The sequence below is a fragment of the Rhinopithecus roxellana genome, chromosome 10 (assembly GCF_007565055.1).
Source record: "Rhinopithecus roxellana isolate Shanxi Qingling chromosome 10, ASM756505v1, whole genome shotgun sequence".
NCBI classification, from domain to species: domain Eukaryota; kingdom Metazoa; phylum Chordata; class Mammalia; order Primates; family Cercopithecidae; genus Rhinopithecus; species Rhinopithecus roxellana.
The window spans coordinates 12,148,208-12,165,796 of NC_044558.1; the positions used below are offsets into that span (position 1 = coordinate 12,148,208).

General features: G+C 33.1%; 1 protein-coding gene across 1 annotated transcript; it reads right to left on the reverse strand.

Annotated features, from left to right (window-relative positions):
- Window positions 1-952: 952 nt before the first annotated feature.
- Window positions 953-2,144, reverse strand: LOC104674193 (taste receptor type 2 member 46). The gene has a single exon (XM_010378453.2). The coding sequence runs from the start codon at window positions 2,142-2,144 to the stop codon at window positions 1,218-1,220; it is 927 nt and encodes a 308-aa protein (XP_010376755.2). The 3' UTR covers window positions 953-1,217.
- Between the last annotated feature and the right edge of the window lie 15,445 nt (window positions 2,145-17,589).

Here is a 17,589-nt window from a genome sequence, read left to right on the forward strand (position 1 = left end):
TTCAAAATGTATTTTTACTTCAATAAATTACATTAATCTTTTTTCATTCTATGACTGTTATTTCATATAAACTTATTAATAATGCTTTATGAATGTGAATATGTCAACACACTTTCATTTCATCACTGACAACAAGCTTACAATGTTATGGCATATCCTATAATTAATACATAGATTTCACACTTACAGAAAGTTTCACTGAATTGTTTTCCGTAATTTCTATACTATTTTCACATTGATAGTTTTTTTTTAGAAAAGAGAAGGTTGGAGTTCTCTTATCTGAAGTTTAGAAGGAATTTGATAAATGGAAGATAAGGATATCATTAGCAATTCAGGGGCTTAGAAGTGCCTTAGAAAAAATACTAAAATAATTTACATCAGAGCTCAATTTCACAAAAAGCTTTTATTTAAATCAAAAGTTGGAAGAAATGACTTTTTAAACTGCATATGAAAGCTGATAATAGCAATCAAGATCATGATCATGATTTTTCATCCCTCTTATTAGAAGACTTTTTTTCTAAGCTATTCACATACTTGTATTAAATCTAATATTCCTCAGTACTGTTTATGGTAGACATAGATGAAATTTACTCTACATATGCTTGTCACTCACATTTTATTGTGTGCATTGTTTTCTAACAACAATTCTGTTTGCTTTTTACTAAACATAAAATAGGAATTCATAATGGAATAAAACCCCGAAGATACATCCTCATTATTGAGATAGAATTGAATGACATTATTATCCAAAAAGTTATAGGTTCAAACAATGAATTCTAAGCACACTGTGGTATATTTGTGTGGTTCAAATAACAATAAAAAGAGCAATATTTTTCCGGAGATAAGCTGTCAGTTCTTAATAATTATAAATAGACATAAATTCTTCAAATGAAATAAAAACTACATGCATAAAATAAACACGGCTTCATAATTCTGAGGAATTTTTGTCGTACTTTCTGTAATTTGGCAGTTCTTTTGAAAAAACAATAAAAAGCATGTTATTGTCAATGTTCTTCAGTTTTTCATACACACATAAATACGCACACACACACATATATACTTTTCTAGACTATCATTAGGTAAAAGACTTTTCTAGGTATACATTTGGAAATTATTCATACACATACATTACAGAAAACCCAGTAAGAAATAGAAAATGTTTCATACACCACCAGTTTGTTTTCTGCTAGAAGACACACCATGCCCCTCTCGTGAATCTATGGAGATGAAGGCTTCTGTCCTTTCACCCAGTACCTCACATTCCACAAAACTGAAAGAAAAGTCTGCTTTAGCTTCTTGTTTCCCCAAATCAGGATGAATGGGTGGGTTGAAGGATAGCTGAATATGATAGCTTGGCAGAACATGAAGACAGGTTTCCTTTCCAGCTCAAAATTCCAAACTGATAGGATCATGGACAGAAAGTAAATGGCACATAACAGGAGAAAGGAGGTCACAGTTTGCAAAGCTTTTATGTGGACCTTGGTGCTGGGATCTTGAGATCCTTTGCCATGGGCCTGCATCTTCTTGAGATGTTTACACAGAGAAAAGATTAACAGCAGAAAAGATATCAGGGTCAGAGTGAGGGGTATAAGGTTTGCTAGCATGCCTACAGTCACATTTGAAAGGTACATTGCACTCCTCAATTTGATCCTCCAAGTAATGTTTCCTTCATATTCTTTTCTCCACACAATCTGATTCATGTTCATCACAAAAAGATGACAAACCAAAATTAGCAAAGGCCCCAATAGTGTCACCAGAATGACACTCTTAACTTTCCTCTTTAAGTGAAGAAAAATCAGGTTGGAGAAAGTGGCAATCTTGAGAAAATAAAACATGCTGAGGCTAGTAGCAAGCCAGTTGCTGAAATGGTTGGTTACTGTCCAGACATTATAAGTAGTGATTCTTACTTCTTCACTATAAAAAGCTAGATTAAACTCAGTTGCACACCAATGTAGTAATAATGCCCAGAGAAAACCAACTCTGGAGACAGCCAGAGCAGTGAGAATTTGGTCAGCAAAGGAGATCTTTTGTCTCTTGACCCACTCAATGGAATTTACCAATGCTATGAAGCCATTAGCAAAATTTCCAATAAAAAATATAACCATCATTAGAATGGAAAAAGTGATAGATAGAAAAGTTATCATGTCTGAACAGACAGAAAGAAAATTTTAAAATGCTGGTGTAACATCACAGGTTGTGATTGCTTGAATATCCTGACCTTAAATTCTATATGCACCTGATTTGTGTATCTGCTGTGACATTCTTTTTACTTTTAATTGTCGTAACCAGTGTAAAGCCAGAAATCACCCATAGCATGCTAATGGATGAATTCAATGCTCTCTTTATGGAAAACATTCTTCTTTTCAAAACATCTCAAATTAACTCATTCACTCACTGTCTGTTCTTGTTATAGGCCGGAATTATTCATACTGAAGTTGACATGAAACCTGAATTCTCATTTGCTAGTATGCAAACAAGGACATATTAACTTTCAGTATTTGCAATTTTTCCTTGTGTAACCTCTCCATTATTTGTCTTTAGTGACTTTGGTTGTTAGGGAAGTTTTATAACCCAATACAGAGATCATATAGTAAATGTCTAAATTCTTAAAGGGAGCTTGATTATAACTAAGATCATCACCTATACAGTCTTTTCTAAACACCAGATTTAAATACACAGAATCCAAACTGCTTTTAGCAAAAGCCTCTAAGATTTACTTGAGAACCACAGGCAGGCCAGTACTCCATAAGATCTGGTTGCTGTTAATACTTTTGTGTGACTTCATTATCCACAAGCTCATAAATACACACACAAACAAACACATGTGCACACCACCTATGAATGGAATGAATTATTTTCTCATAATTTCCAAAATAAAAAATGAGTTTCCAAGAGGTTATCCAGCTGAAATTAGTCTTATTTTCCCACTCAGGGTTTTCAGCCCATGAATAATATTTATTTATCAAACATATCTCTAATTCTTAGGTCTTTGGTAAAGTTTCTCTGAAGCCTAATGTTTAAATATTTATTATTTAATTAAAATACTCAGCAATTTTATAAGTATTCCTGACTACCAGACCCTTTCATATATAATCTTGCAGCATCCTCCCATCACAGAAAGACTGACTGCCTTTCTCCTGAACTTGGAGTTCAATCATTTACTTACTTTCATGAACAGAAAATTACTACACTTTGCATAGAGATTTGAGATGGCTTCCATACTGGGGATGCTTCCTCTTTCCATTTACAATGAGAATATCGCCTGGCTAGTACACTGTTCCCAGAGGAGAATCAGAAACTAATGAAGGCAGATTGTCCCCACCTGATCCAGACTAAATTGGTCAAACTCTAAGGACCTCCAAGATGCAGCATCTGGCCCATCTCAAATCACCACAGTCATCTACCAAACCCATTTAGAAAAATGAAATACAAAACATGTGATATATAAACGTCTAATGTAGTTTTGGAGGGTTTCTCTTGCAGAGAAACATAACTGATAAAAGAACTCTGCTAAATAAGAGTGTGGGAAATACATACAACCTTGTTGTATCAGGAATTCAGGAGCCAAAAGAAAAAAATAGATGGGGAATGGCAAACATTTGTTCCTGTGAGGTAGAAAACTACGGCTAGAAGAAATCCTTCGGAAAAATCTGGGGGTGGCAGATAACACCGTCTCAAATTTCCTCACGTTGCAACTAAATAAGAAAGTTCTCACTTCAACTCTCTTAGAGTTGTATAAGAATGTATTCAAGTAGTTTATTTTCCCCTCAGTATATAATGAGGTGAGTAATGATAATTTCTATAAGACATTTCTCTTAATTAAAAATTTTTATATTAAAATTATAATGCACACTTAGAAATGAACCAAAACAAAAATGGGAAATACCGCAGTGTATCATAAACACTCAAGTAACCATGATGCAGAGCAAGACAAGGAACACTGAAAACAGCCTAGGTCCACCTCCATGCCACTTTCCAAGCAACTAAACCCTTCTTCACACCTCCTGAGATAAGCAATATCCATAATTTATAATGATTATTTCCTTAATTTTCTTCATACTTTACCACCTAGGTATGCAACCCTAAACTGTATAGCTTGGTCTGGCCTGCTTTGCACTGTGTGTAGATGAAATCCTACATGTTTTTCTTGTTTGTGGCTTCTTGGACTCAACATTATGTTTCTGAAATTTAGTCACATAGTTGCAAGTACGTGTGATTTTTTTTCACTTCTCTATATTGTTCCATTGAATGGATTTACTGTAATGATTCATCCATCCTTAATATATATTTGGCCAGTTTCTTTTTTGAACAGTTATTAATAATTCTGCTACAGCATTCTTTCATATATCATTGATTCAATTTCTTTGTATATATGCTTTTCGATAGAATTACAGGGTCATTGTTCAAAGTCTCCTCATAGACATAGAAAAGTTCAAAAACTACTTTAACTAAATTTACTCCTGTCACCTGTACCTCCAGTCTATTTTTTGCCATTTGCATACGTCTTATCAATTATATAATTACCCAAACAAGACATTATTATTTTATACAGTAAACATTCATTTACAATTATGCACATATTTACCACTTTCATTAATTTGTTTTCCTTCTTGAATATTCAACTGAATATTTTCAGTAAGTACCTTTATTGGCCAGGCAGGGTGGCTCACACCCATAATCTCAACATTTTCTAAGGCTGGAGCAGGAGCACCCAGGATTTCAATACCAGCCCGTGCAACACAGCAAAACTCCCTCTACAACAAATGAAAATCTCAGCCAGGCATAGTGAAGCTAATCACAAGGCTGAAGTGGGAGGATGGTTTGAGCCCAGGAGTTCCAGACTGCAGTACGCCATGATCCTACCACTGAACTCCAGCCTGGACGACAGAGTGAGACTCTTACTCTACCAACAAAAATAATAATAATTTTTCTTTTATCTGAAAATGTATCATGTTAAGTTCCTGTTTATCAAGGTGTATACTACTTTTGAAATACACGGAAGACATGATTCCACTGAACTCTAGCTTCATTTTTGTCTGTTGAAAATCAGGCTGTCATTTAGACTGCTATTCCCTTTCATGTAATCTATCTTTTCCTCTAGTTACTTTTCAGGTGTTCTATTGGTCTTTGATGTCCTCTCATTTTATGTTAATTTGATTCTAGTTATCTTAAGTTTGATGGTTTCTAAAAATATATGAACTGATACATTTTATCACTTTTGGAAAAACATCCACATTGCTTCTGCCCCATTTTCTCTCTTCTAATCTTCCACAACTCCAGAAGTATGTTAGTTGTTCTGATTGTAGCTTCAATGTCTCTGACCCTCTAGCCTTATATTTTGTATCCCTTGGTCTCTTTATGCTTCATTCTGGGTAGTTATCTTCCAATTCACTAATTCTTTCTTCTTATGTTTAACTGGTTGTTATCTCTGTCTATTGGATTCTCAATGTTGATTACCCATTTTTATCTTATTGTTTTAGGGGTAGAAATGAATTTTAGTGTTCCTTCTATAAATCATTTTCATGGAGAAACTAAACAACGTATTCCTAACGCGAAGTTCTTAAAAAAGGAGTTGTTATAAATTTTTAGTATACCTGAAATGAAAATGGTAGTGATTTTCTTCTTTTTGTAATACTTAGGTCACAGAAGAGATTAAAATCATGGTCTAGGCCTTCTCCTGCAACTTGGAAGAAACTGGAAGTTGATTTGCTGTGATAGCTTTTTTTGGATAGTAGCTTGTCTATTGTTGGGTCACCACCACAAACTCTCCTCACAGGGAAATTCAGTGAGCAGCACTGGATCTCAAATGTCATACAATTAGTAAAATATAGTATCTCAACCTCAGCTCCACCATTCTATTCCATGATTTAAATTTTACTCTGTTTTTATTAGCAGGAATCAAGTCTTCTTCGTTTATAACATCTTTAAAAGATCAAATCGTAAAACAGTACTTACGAGTTTATCAAAGATCAAAGGACTTTTAGTCCCATTGAAACAAAACTGAATCTGGTGCTTCTATGGAATTCCACCATTTAATCCATATCCTTGAATCTAGTTTTGGTTATAGAACTATAATCTTCGAACTCCATCATCACTCACTCAAGTGTGACAGAAGATCTGAGGTCTTACCTCTGTTTGACAATTTGGTCCTAAAACTTGCTCTTTAGAAAAGAAAAGCTTGCTCATAAAATGTGTTACTTGCTTTGTCTTTCTTATTAGGGAGTTTTAGCTACACTAAAATCTAAATTATTTCTATCGTGATCATAGTGAAAAGAGGATTACTTTAAACTCATCCATAAATAATTATTTGCTTAAGCATAAATAATTATTTGCTTAAGCAATGTATTGTAAAATAAACTACACTTAATTTCTAAATCTAAATGTATTGCGCTTGACTTAAACTTTGCTGTTTACTCCTGTAACTTTCCAACAATTATGATCTTTTTAAAATTACTTATTTTCCAAATTATGTGCTTAAATATTTCAAAAATAAATCTTTTAATGAGATAGATGTGGATATACATAATGATGATAATGATGATGGCAGGTGAAAGGAAGAATGCTTTTTGATAAATGTGATTTCAGTCTTGTTTTTAAGTACTGGAGTTCAGGGTGATGAGAGAACACTATTATTCTTCCTCATGGCATCATGATTCTTCTATGATTCTCAGCATCAGGCCTAGGCAAATACCCTCACATGGTATTTCATCAAGAATAAAGTAAAACCAATGTATTTTCAATGATTTATTTGCTTTTTTATTTTATTACACTTTAAAAATTCATAGCAAAAGTGATATCCAACAATTAGGATTCTATTTTGGTTTTCTTTTGTGCAGTTTTCAATATGAACATAGACAAATACTGTATGTAATATACAGCATATCAACTTTATTTCATCTTTTAAAAGCATCATTAGCAAGCTGAGTTCTTGTAAGCGCTTTTTTACATTCTTAAGTATGGTGACTAAATCTGTATTATTTTACTATAGCAGTCAAAGTAGCATTATATATGTACAAACATACTCAAAGATCATGCTAAATACGTTTTATACCTTAACAAATTTGCCTTTCTATGATTTTTTTTTCTCTAATGCAGAACCAAAAAAATTATAGTAACAAAATATTTAACCCAACACACAGGTGTACACATGAATAGTATTGTGAAATTAGAATGCTAACAATATGAATATACATATTTCATTTAGAGACACATTTTGGGATAATAGGTCTATATGTTTAATATCTATCTTACTATAATTTATTGGAAATTCATGACTTTCTGACACTTTGAAATGTGAGTTATAAATAATTAAATTGGAAGTAAGAAAAAAGGTGTCTAGCAATCATAAATATTCAAATTTTGATGTTTCAAATTCATATTAGCATTAAGTAGGTGGATTTACAGTTCTTGTTTATCTTTTTTTTTAAATTAATTTAAGAAAAGATTTGGGCTAGGTGTGGTGGCTCATAACTGTATTCCCAGCATTTTGGGAGGCTGAGGCAGGTGGATTGCCTGAGCACGGGAGTTCAAGACCAGCCTGGACAACAAGGAAAAAACCCGTCTCTACCAAAAATAGAAAAATTTAGCAGGGAGTGGTTGTAACACCTGTTGTCCTAGCTACTCTGAAGGCTGAGTTGAGAGAATCACTTCAGCCCATGTGGCAGAGGTTGCACTAAGCCGAGATTGCGCTTATGCACTCCAGCCTGGACAACAGAGTGAGACCTTGTCTCAAAATAAAAAAAAGAAACGTTTTAAATTTTAAATTGGATTTCTTAGTACCATAATGCTCTATTCTCCTTTATTCAGCAAAAACTCTAATTACAATGGTATCTATGAGAATATGCTGTATCACCCTAATTTTATACATAGAAATGTACTTTATGTTTCTGCTTTTTTAATGTTTTTTTATTGGGGAGTATAACATACAGAGAGTAATAAAACCTAATAAACAGTAAGAGAAAAAATGATAATACTAACATCGATGTTACCACACCTTGGTCAGAAAATAGAATTTGCCAGCAATCCAGATATTCCCAGTATATGTCTTCTTGTTGATATTTCCCTTTTATCTCCTCCCTCCTGACTATCCCAATTGTTATGATGATCCCTTATATATTTCACTGTAGAGTTTTATCACCAATGTAACAAATTACAATGTATTAAAAACATGTTTTTTCAAACTTTATGTAAATGAGATTATTCTAAATGTATTTTTCCATCTTAATAATTCCTTTCACATCTGTGAGTATTATTATCTATGTAGCTCAAATTTGTTCATTTTCTTTGTTGTATTATCCTGTTGTAAACATGTCAGTCTTGTTTGTTACTTTTGATCAGTGTATCGTATTCCATTGTATAAGTATGCCAAATTTGTTTATCCATTTGGAGAACTGATAGGCATTCCAAGGACTTCTCAACTTAGCTATTGAAACTCACTGATACGCATGTGTATGTATATGTATTCACATAAGAGCATAAATACTGGGTCTTAGGATGTTGTTCTTCATCTTAATCAGATAATGCTATACTCAGCCAAAATGACTGTACAGATTTATGATCCTAGGAGTAGATTATGAAAATTCCCATTGTGTCATATCCTTTCCAAAATAAGTAACGTCAGAGTAATATTTACAGTTTTATATTTATGCAACATATTATTTAAAAACATTTTCTAAGCCCTTTTCTATTCTAATTTAGAATGTATTTTTACTTCAATAAATTACATTAATTTTTTTCATTCTATGATGGTTATTCATATATATTTATTAATAATGCCTTATATAGCATACATATTTATATTTCATTATAAATTTGTCTAACCTTTTTGCTTCAAGTTTCGAATACTCTTTTGTTATAAGCAAGTATAATTATACTGGAGATACTTCCTTTAATCAATCATTATGCCAAAGGACTTTGAAAAAATATAATTAGTTAACAGCATACTGTAAAGGAAATTTCAGGATTGTTTAACAACTTTTAAAAGGACTCAAAGAAAAAAAATGTTGAAATATAAAAATAGTCTACAAACTTAATGTAGGTGTCCATGGGAAAAATAAATATATCCTTGCTGTTATTGAAAAAATGATTGGTAGTAAATTTATCATGTCTGAATGTTTTAAAAAGTAGGCCTAATATCACTGGACAAGATTCCCTTTAAGGTCCTGACCTTAACTTCTATGTGTTCCTGATACCTGAATGTGCAGTAATGTTCTTGTTCCTTTTAAATTCTGTGACCAATGTCAAATGGGAAAGCATCTCAATATGCCAATGGATGAAATCAATGCTGTCTTTATGGAAAACATGATAATTTCCAAAACAGTTCAAATTAATTCCTATTCAAACACAATGTCCTTGCTGTAAGATAAAATTTTCCATATTGATGTTGAAGTGAAAGCTGAATTCCCATCTACCAGCATGTCAAGGAAGAGTTTTTTTAATTGTTCTGCAATTTTTCCTTGTTTAATGTCTCTATAATTTGTGCTCAGCAACTTCAGTTGTTAGAGGTATTTTACAACTCAATACATATATGACACATTGGTTGTATAGCCTGGTGAACGGAGCTTGAGGACACCTAGGATCATCACCAAAGTAGATTTATTTTTTTTCAACGCCAGTAATACATAGAGTGAAGCCCAACTTTTCCTACTGAAAGCATTCAAGGTTTTCTTAGGAACCTCAAAAAGGCCAATAGTCCTTAAAACCTGGTTGCTACTAAGTAATATTTTTGTACAACCTATTATACATACACACACATACACACATACTCACCCCTCATGAATAGGAGGAATTATTGTCCTATAATTTCCAAAATGGAAAATTAATTTCAGGGAGATCATCCAGGTGGAAATAGACCTATTTTCCCATTTGGGCTTTTTGGCCCATTTTCAGTATTTATAAAACTTACCGCTCATGCTTAGTCCTTTCACTAAGTTATTCTCTTGAGTCTAGTTAATACTTACAAATTTATTGTTTAATTGAAATATGCAGTAATTATGTAACTATTGTGGGTCACTTGAAAAACACATTTTTCATTGAAGAGTCTAGACTCCTTTGTATATGAATATTTGGTTTTATTTTTCTCTGTTTAATTTATTTTTTATTGTTTAACGGTTTACTTAATGGTTTAAGATGAATAGATGTTAAAAATCAGTCTCCAATCTTGGATTTTATTTATTTTTCATTTTTATAGTATAATTGTTTCTAAGAGAGGATTTTGGAGTCAGACTGCCAAGACAAGAAACCAGATTTTCTGCTTCATATAGGTGTGGTATGAGACCTCATTTTACAACTACTCTCTGCCTTGGTATAATCATCTGTAAAATACAGATGATAATAATATTCTCTTTGGGAAGTCTTTAAGAGGAGTTAATATACTATTTGTATAACTGCTTTCAATTTTACCTGTCTGGTACAGGCAGGAATCAAGGATTATTAATTTTTCATATGATCATGTGTTACTTGATACATAAAAGATACCAGTGAGAACCTCCTTGTTTCGGGTGGAGGGAGGGAGACAGGTTCTTCCTCTGTCACCCAGGCTGGAGTGCATTGGCTACATCACAGCTCACTGCAGCCTCAAACTTTTGGGCTCAAGTGGTCCTCCCACCTCACCTTGTGAATAGCTGGGACTACAGGCATGCACGAAAACACCCAGATTTTTTTTTTTAATTTTTTTTGTAGAGACAGAGTCTTCCTATGCTGCCCAGTCAGGTCTTCAACTCCTGTGCTCAAGTGGTCCCCTCATCTTGGCCTCCCAAAGTGCTTGGATACAGGTATGAACAAACACACCTGGCTGAGAACTTCCATTTTTGAGCAGAACACACAAGGTTCAGAAAGGCATGATATCCTTCTGAAACAACTAGGATAAGAAAAATAAAAGGCCAAAATTATATTTTCAATTCATCACAGAGTTGTACAAGCAAGGATGACCAGCTGAACTGAAATCCAGCACAAGGAGAGTGTTTATAGGTGAAGAGTCAACTTATATATATTCAGTGCAATCCCTATTAAATCCCAGAAGACTTTTTTTTCCACAGAAAGTGGAAAACTACTCCTAAAATATATCTGTAAATGCCAAGTGAACAGATCACAAAAAGAAATTGTTAAAAAATAAGAAATTTGGAGGATTACACTTTCTGATTTCAAAGCTTACTTCAAAGCTGCACTAATCAGGATTTTATGGTACTCACATGACAGTAGAGAGAAAAAAACAATGAAACACAACTGAGAGTCCAGAAACTAACACCAATATTCATGGTCAATTGATTTCAAAAAAAGGTACTATTGCAATTCGAAAGGAATTAATCATTTTTCTCAACAAACAGTGCAGGGAAAACTGAAGAAGACTACCTTAAGAAATTTAATAATCAATTTCCCTAAGGTCAAGGATAAAGAAAGGATTCTAAAGCAGCAAAAGAAAAGAAATAAATAATGTACAATGGAGCTCCACCACATCTAGCAGTCGACTTTTCAGTGCAAAAAGGCCAGAAGACAGTGGTATGACATATTAGAAGTGCTGAATGAAAACACTTTTAGCCCAGAATAGTGTTACTGGAGAAAATATTCTTCAAACATGAAAGAGAAATAAAGACTTTTCCAAACCAACAAAAGCTAAGGGATTTCATCAACATCAGATCTGTCCTATAAGAAATGTTAAAAGGATTACTTCAATCCGAAAGAAAAGGGCATTAATGAGCAATATGGAATCACCTGAAGCTATGAAACTCACTGGTAATAGTAAGGAGACAGAAAAACACAGACTAGTATAACCCTGTAAATGTGATGCACAAACCTCACTAAAGTACAAAAATTAAATCATGAATCGATAAAAAAAATAGTTCCCACAACCTTTGAAGATACAGACAGCACAATGAGATATAAATAGTGACAGCAAAAAGTTAAAAACTGAGAAGATGGTGTTAAGGTGTAGAGTCTTCATTTGTTTAGTTTTTGTGCTAGTTTGTTTGTTTGCTTATGCAAACAGTGCTAAGCTGTAATCAGCTTGAAATAATGGGTTACAAGATAGTATTTGCAAGCCTCATGGTAATCACAAATCAAAAAACATAATACAATGGATACACAAAAAAATAAAAAGCAAGAAGCTATATCATATCACCAGAGAAAATAACCTTCACTAAAGAAAGATAGGAAAGAAAGAAAGAAGAGCAGACCACAACATAACCAGAAAACAAATAACAGAATAGCAGAAGTAAGTCCTTACTACCAATAATAACATTGAATGTAAATGGACTAAACTCTCCAAGCAAAAGGTATACTCTAGCTAATTGGAAAAAAAAAATCACTAATCAGTTACCTACAAGAAACACAATTCACCTGTACAGACATGCAAAGATAGAAAATAAAGGGATGGAAAAGATATTCCATGGCAATGGAAACCAAAGAAAGAGGAGTAGCTGTACTAATATTAGACAAAATAGATTTCAAGAAAAAAACTACGAAGAGACAAAGAAGGTCAACATACAATGATAAAGGGGTCAATTCATCAAAAGGATATAACAATTGTAAAGATATATGCACTCAACACTGGAGCTCCCAGGTATATAAATCAAATATGGTTATAGCAAATACTGTAATAGATGGAGACATTAACATTCCATTCTCAGCATTGGACAGATCCTCCAGACAGAAAATCAACAAAGAAACATCAGACTTAATCTGTACTATAGAACAAATTGACTTTTATATATTTACTTAACATTTCATCCAACAGTTGCAGAATAAACATTTTTTCCCTCAGTACATAGATTATTCTCAAGGATAGACCATATGGTAGATAACAAAACAAGTCTTAAACAATCCAACAAATTGAAATAATACCAAGCATCTACACTAACCACAATGGAATAAAACAAGAAATCATTAACAAGAGGAATTTTGGAAACTACACAAATATGGAAATGAAATAATATACTCCTGAATGACCAGTAGGTCAACAAAGAAATTTAAAAGAAAATTGCAAAAATGCTAGAAACAAGTGATAGTGGAAACACAACATACCAAAATCTATGGGATACAGCAAAAGCAATACTAAGAAGGAAGTTTATAGCTATAAGGGCCTACATCAGAAAAGAAGAAAAACTTAAAATAAATGACCTAAATGTGTATCTTAAAGAACTAGAAAAACAAGAGTAACCCAAACCCAAAATTAGTAGAAGTAATTACAAATTACTGATCTTTATTACAAAAGTAATAAAGATCAGAGCAGAAATAAATGGAATTGAAATGAAGAAAACAATACAAAAGATCAATGAAACAAAACCTTGTTTTTTTGAAAAGTTAGACAACATTGACAAACACTTAGGCAGACTAAGAAAAAAAGATACAAATTAATAAAATCAGAGATGAAAAAGGAGATACTTTTTCAGGAGATACTAAAAGGACATGAAAGATACAAATTAATAAAATCAGAGATGAAAAAGGAGATACTAAAATCAGAGATGAAAAAGGAGATACAACTGATACCACAGAAATTCAAAAAACTATGAGTGACTACTATGAGCAACTATATGCCAATAAACTGGAATCTCTAGAAAAAAATGGACAAATTCCTAGGCACATACAACCTATCAAGATTGAACCATAAAGAAATCTAAAACTTGATAAGACCAAAAACAGGTAATGAGATTGAATCTGCAATTTAAATCTCCCAGTTTATAAAAGAAAAAAAAAAAGAAAAGAAAAAGCCTGGCAGCAGATGGCTTTAGAGCTGAATTCTACCAAACATTTAAAGAAGAACTGATACCAATCCTACTCAAACTATTCTGAAAAATAGAGGAAGAGGGAATACATCCAGGCTCATTCTTGAAACTCTTATTGCCCTGATACCAAAACCAGACTAAGACACATCTGAAAAGAAAAACAACAAGCAAATATCTCTGATGAGTATTGATGAAAAAGTCTCAACAATATGCTAACGAACCAAATTTAATAATACATTAAAAAGACAATTCCCTATGGCCAAGTGGGATTTATCCCTCGGATGCAAGGATGGTTCAACATATACAAATCAATCAATGTGATACATCGTATCAACAGAATGAAGGACAAGAACCATATGATCATTTACATTAATGCTGAAAAAGCATTTGATAAAATTCAACATTCCTTCATGATAAAAGCACTCAAAAAAACTGGATATAGAAGGAACATCTGAACATAATAAAAACCATATAAAGAGACCCACAACTAGTTTCATACTGAATAGGGAAACACTAAAAGGCTTTCCTCTAAGATCTGGAACATGACAAGAATGCTCACTTTCACTTTTCACTTTTGTAATCGCACTTACAAAAACCACACACTAAATTAAATACCTGGGATTTAACTTAACCAAAGAAATGAAAGATCTCTATAATGAAACCTATAAAACACTAATGAAAGAAATTGAAAAGGACACCCAACAAAAGAGAAAATAGTCCATGTTCATGGATTAGAAGAATCAACATTGTTAAACTGGTTATACCACACAAAGAATCTACAGATTCAATGCAATTCCTATCAAAATACCAAAAACATTCTTCACAGAAATAGAGAAAGCAATCCTAAAATTTATATGGAGCCACAACAGACCCAAAATAGCAAAAACCATCCTAAGCAAAAAGAACAAAACTGGAGGAATCATGTTACCTGACTTCAAATTATACTACAGATGCTATAGTAACCAAAACAGCATGGTACTGACATTAAAAAAGACACATAGACCAATGGAACAGAATAGACAACTCAGAAACAAATCCACACACCTATAGTGAATTCATTTTTGACAAAGCTGCCAAGAACATAAACTGGGGAAAAGACAGTCTCTTCAATAAATGGTGCTGGGATAACTGAATATCCATATGTAGAAGAATGAAACGAGACCCATATTTCTAAACAAAAATCATACAAAAATGGATTAAAACATATATCTAAGACCTCAAACTATGAAAATACCATAAGAAAACATCAGAGAAGCTCTCCAGGACATGGGTTTGGGCAAAAATTTCTTGAGTAGTAATACTCCACAAGCACAGGCAACCAAGTCAAAAATGCACAATTGGGATCACATCAAGTTAAAAAAACCTTCTACATAGCAAAGGGTATGATCAACAAAGTGAAGAGACAACCCACAGAATGGAGAAAATATTTGCAAACTACTCAGTTGACAAGGGATTAATAACCAGAATATAAAAGGACCTCAAACAACCGTATAGGAAAAAAAAAAAATCTAACAATCTGATCAAAAATGGATGAAAGATTTGAATAGGCATTTCTCAAAAGAAAATACGCAAACGTCAAACAGACATATGAAAAGATACTCAACATCATGGATCATACAGAGAAATGCAAATCAAAACTAAAATGAGATATCAGGTCATCCCAGTTAAAATACTTTATATCCAAAAGACAGGCAGTAACAAATGCTGGTGAGGATGTGGAAAAATGGAAACCATCGTAGACTGCAGGTGGGAATGTAAAGTACTACAACCACTATGGAAAACAGCTGAAAGGTTTCTCAAAAGACTAAAATTAGAGCTACCATATGATCCAGCAATCTCACTAGTGGATATCTACCCAAAAGAAAGGAAATAAGTTTATCAAAGAGGTATCCACACTCCCATGTTTGTTGTAGCACTGTTCACAATAGCCAAGGTTTGGAAGCAACCTAAGTGTCCAGCAACAGATGAACAGATAAAGATAATGTGGTATATATACACAATGGAGTACTATTCAGCCATTTAAAAAATAAGATCCTGTCATTTGCAGCAATATGAGAATTGGAGATTATTATGTTAAGATAAATAAGTCAGAAATAACTGCAATGTTTGCACAGAAAGGCAAACACTTCTTTCTCTTTCTGTGCAAATATTGCACTTTCTCACTTCTCCGTGGGATCTTAAAATCAAAACAATTGAACTCATGGACATAGAGAGGGAAGGATGGTTACCAAAGGCTTGGAAAGGGAGTCAGGGCTAAAGGGAAGGTGTGGCTGGTTAATGGTTACAAAACAAACAAACAAACAAAACAGAAAGAATGAATAAGACCTACCATTCGATAGTCAATGATAATTTAATTGTACATTTTAAAACAACTAAAAGACTATAACTGGATTGTTTGTAACAAAAAAGGTAAATGTTCGAGGGGATGGCTACCTCATTCTTCATTACGTGATTATTACACATTGCATGCCTGTATCAACACATCTCATATACCCAATAAATATATGCACCTACTCTGTCCCCATGAAACTTACAAATAAATTTTTTAAAAAAAGAACTCCTAAATTCCTATATCTGTTTACTGATAAGGTAAACTAATATGCCCACATAATGTTAAAATACCAAAAGAATGTAAAATCATGTTTTCAAATAAACTGAATACAAATTATGAAAACTTCCACATATTGACAGTAATTATTTTCTGTAGCCTATCAGCTTAAATTTAATTTCCAAGATTCCTAAGTCAATTAAGGGCTTCAAAGTAATATTAAATTCAGTGAGTTCATGAAAATCTTTAGAAAACTTCTAGGTAGGATGGAATACTGAATGTGGTCATCAATCACAGTTTATATAAATAATAAATACATATGTAACTTTTATTCTTATTTTATATATTATGGAGTGGCTATTTCTTTGAATTACATTAACAAACTGAGGGTTTTCTATGCCAATTCAAGCAAGTGTATAAAGGATGTATATGTCTATAGAAAGTTGTAATATATGTGCATGAGAATTTTGCACATCTGCTAAAATAGTTATTTTTAACATTCCTCGATTACCTAACTTCCAGTTTTCTCTATGAAAGAGAATTACTTTGATTAATGTAATGAATAAAAGTAGGAGTTAGAACCATGGTAGGAACAAGAATGGACGAGGAATATGACTGTTATAAGGTAATGGAATACAGTTTGAGTTTTCAAGCAAAGAGTATCTTTGCCTAAAGTAACGTGTTTTGTTGATATCTCAGTCTTCACTGTACTTGATGATGAATGAAATCTCAATTTAATTATTTTAGCTGGACTACATGAAGTCTGCCCTATACAAGTGTGGTGTAGGTACCAGCCAAAGCTTTGAACGGTTCATTTTCAAAAGTTGGGGCTCCCCTTCTCAGACCTCCTCCTTTCTCAGATTTTCCTCTGACCTCCTGCGGCTCTTGTTACCCTAAACTCAGTCCTGTTACTTCAACCCAGTAAGGCTACAGCTTTTCTACTGACGTTTTATTCCTCTGCATGGTGTACACTGGAGCATGCAATAAAATCAGGAAACTCACTCCTTGCTATTCCCTTCTTCCAAGTGTCGATCGCTCTCCAATATCTGCCTATTTTGTTCATTCTCCATTGCCTTCAGATGGTTGTTTTTTTTTTAATATTTTATCCAGAATTTATAGAAAGCATCTATAGGATGGTTGGTCCTACGGGTGTTATTTCATCCTTAGTGTAAGTGAAAAATGTCGCGTATACATTTTTACTACTTATCAAGTTTTCTTCCCTCTTTTGCCCACTATTTCATGTAGAATAGCTTGGCAGTCATTAGTTTTACAGCATCGTATACAGATTCTGAATTACGGAGAAAGGCTCATGATGAAACTGAA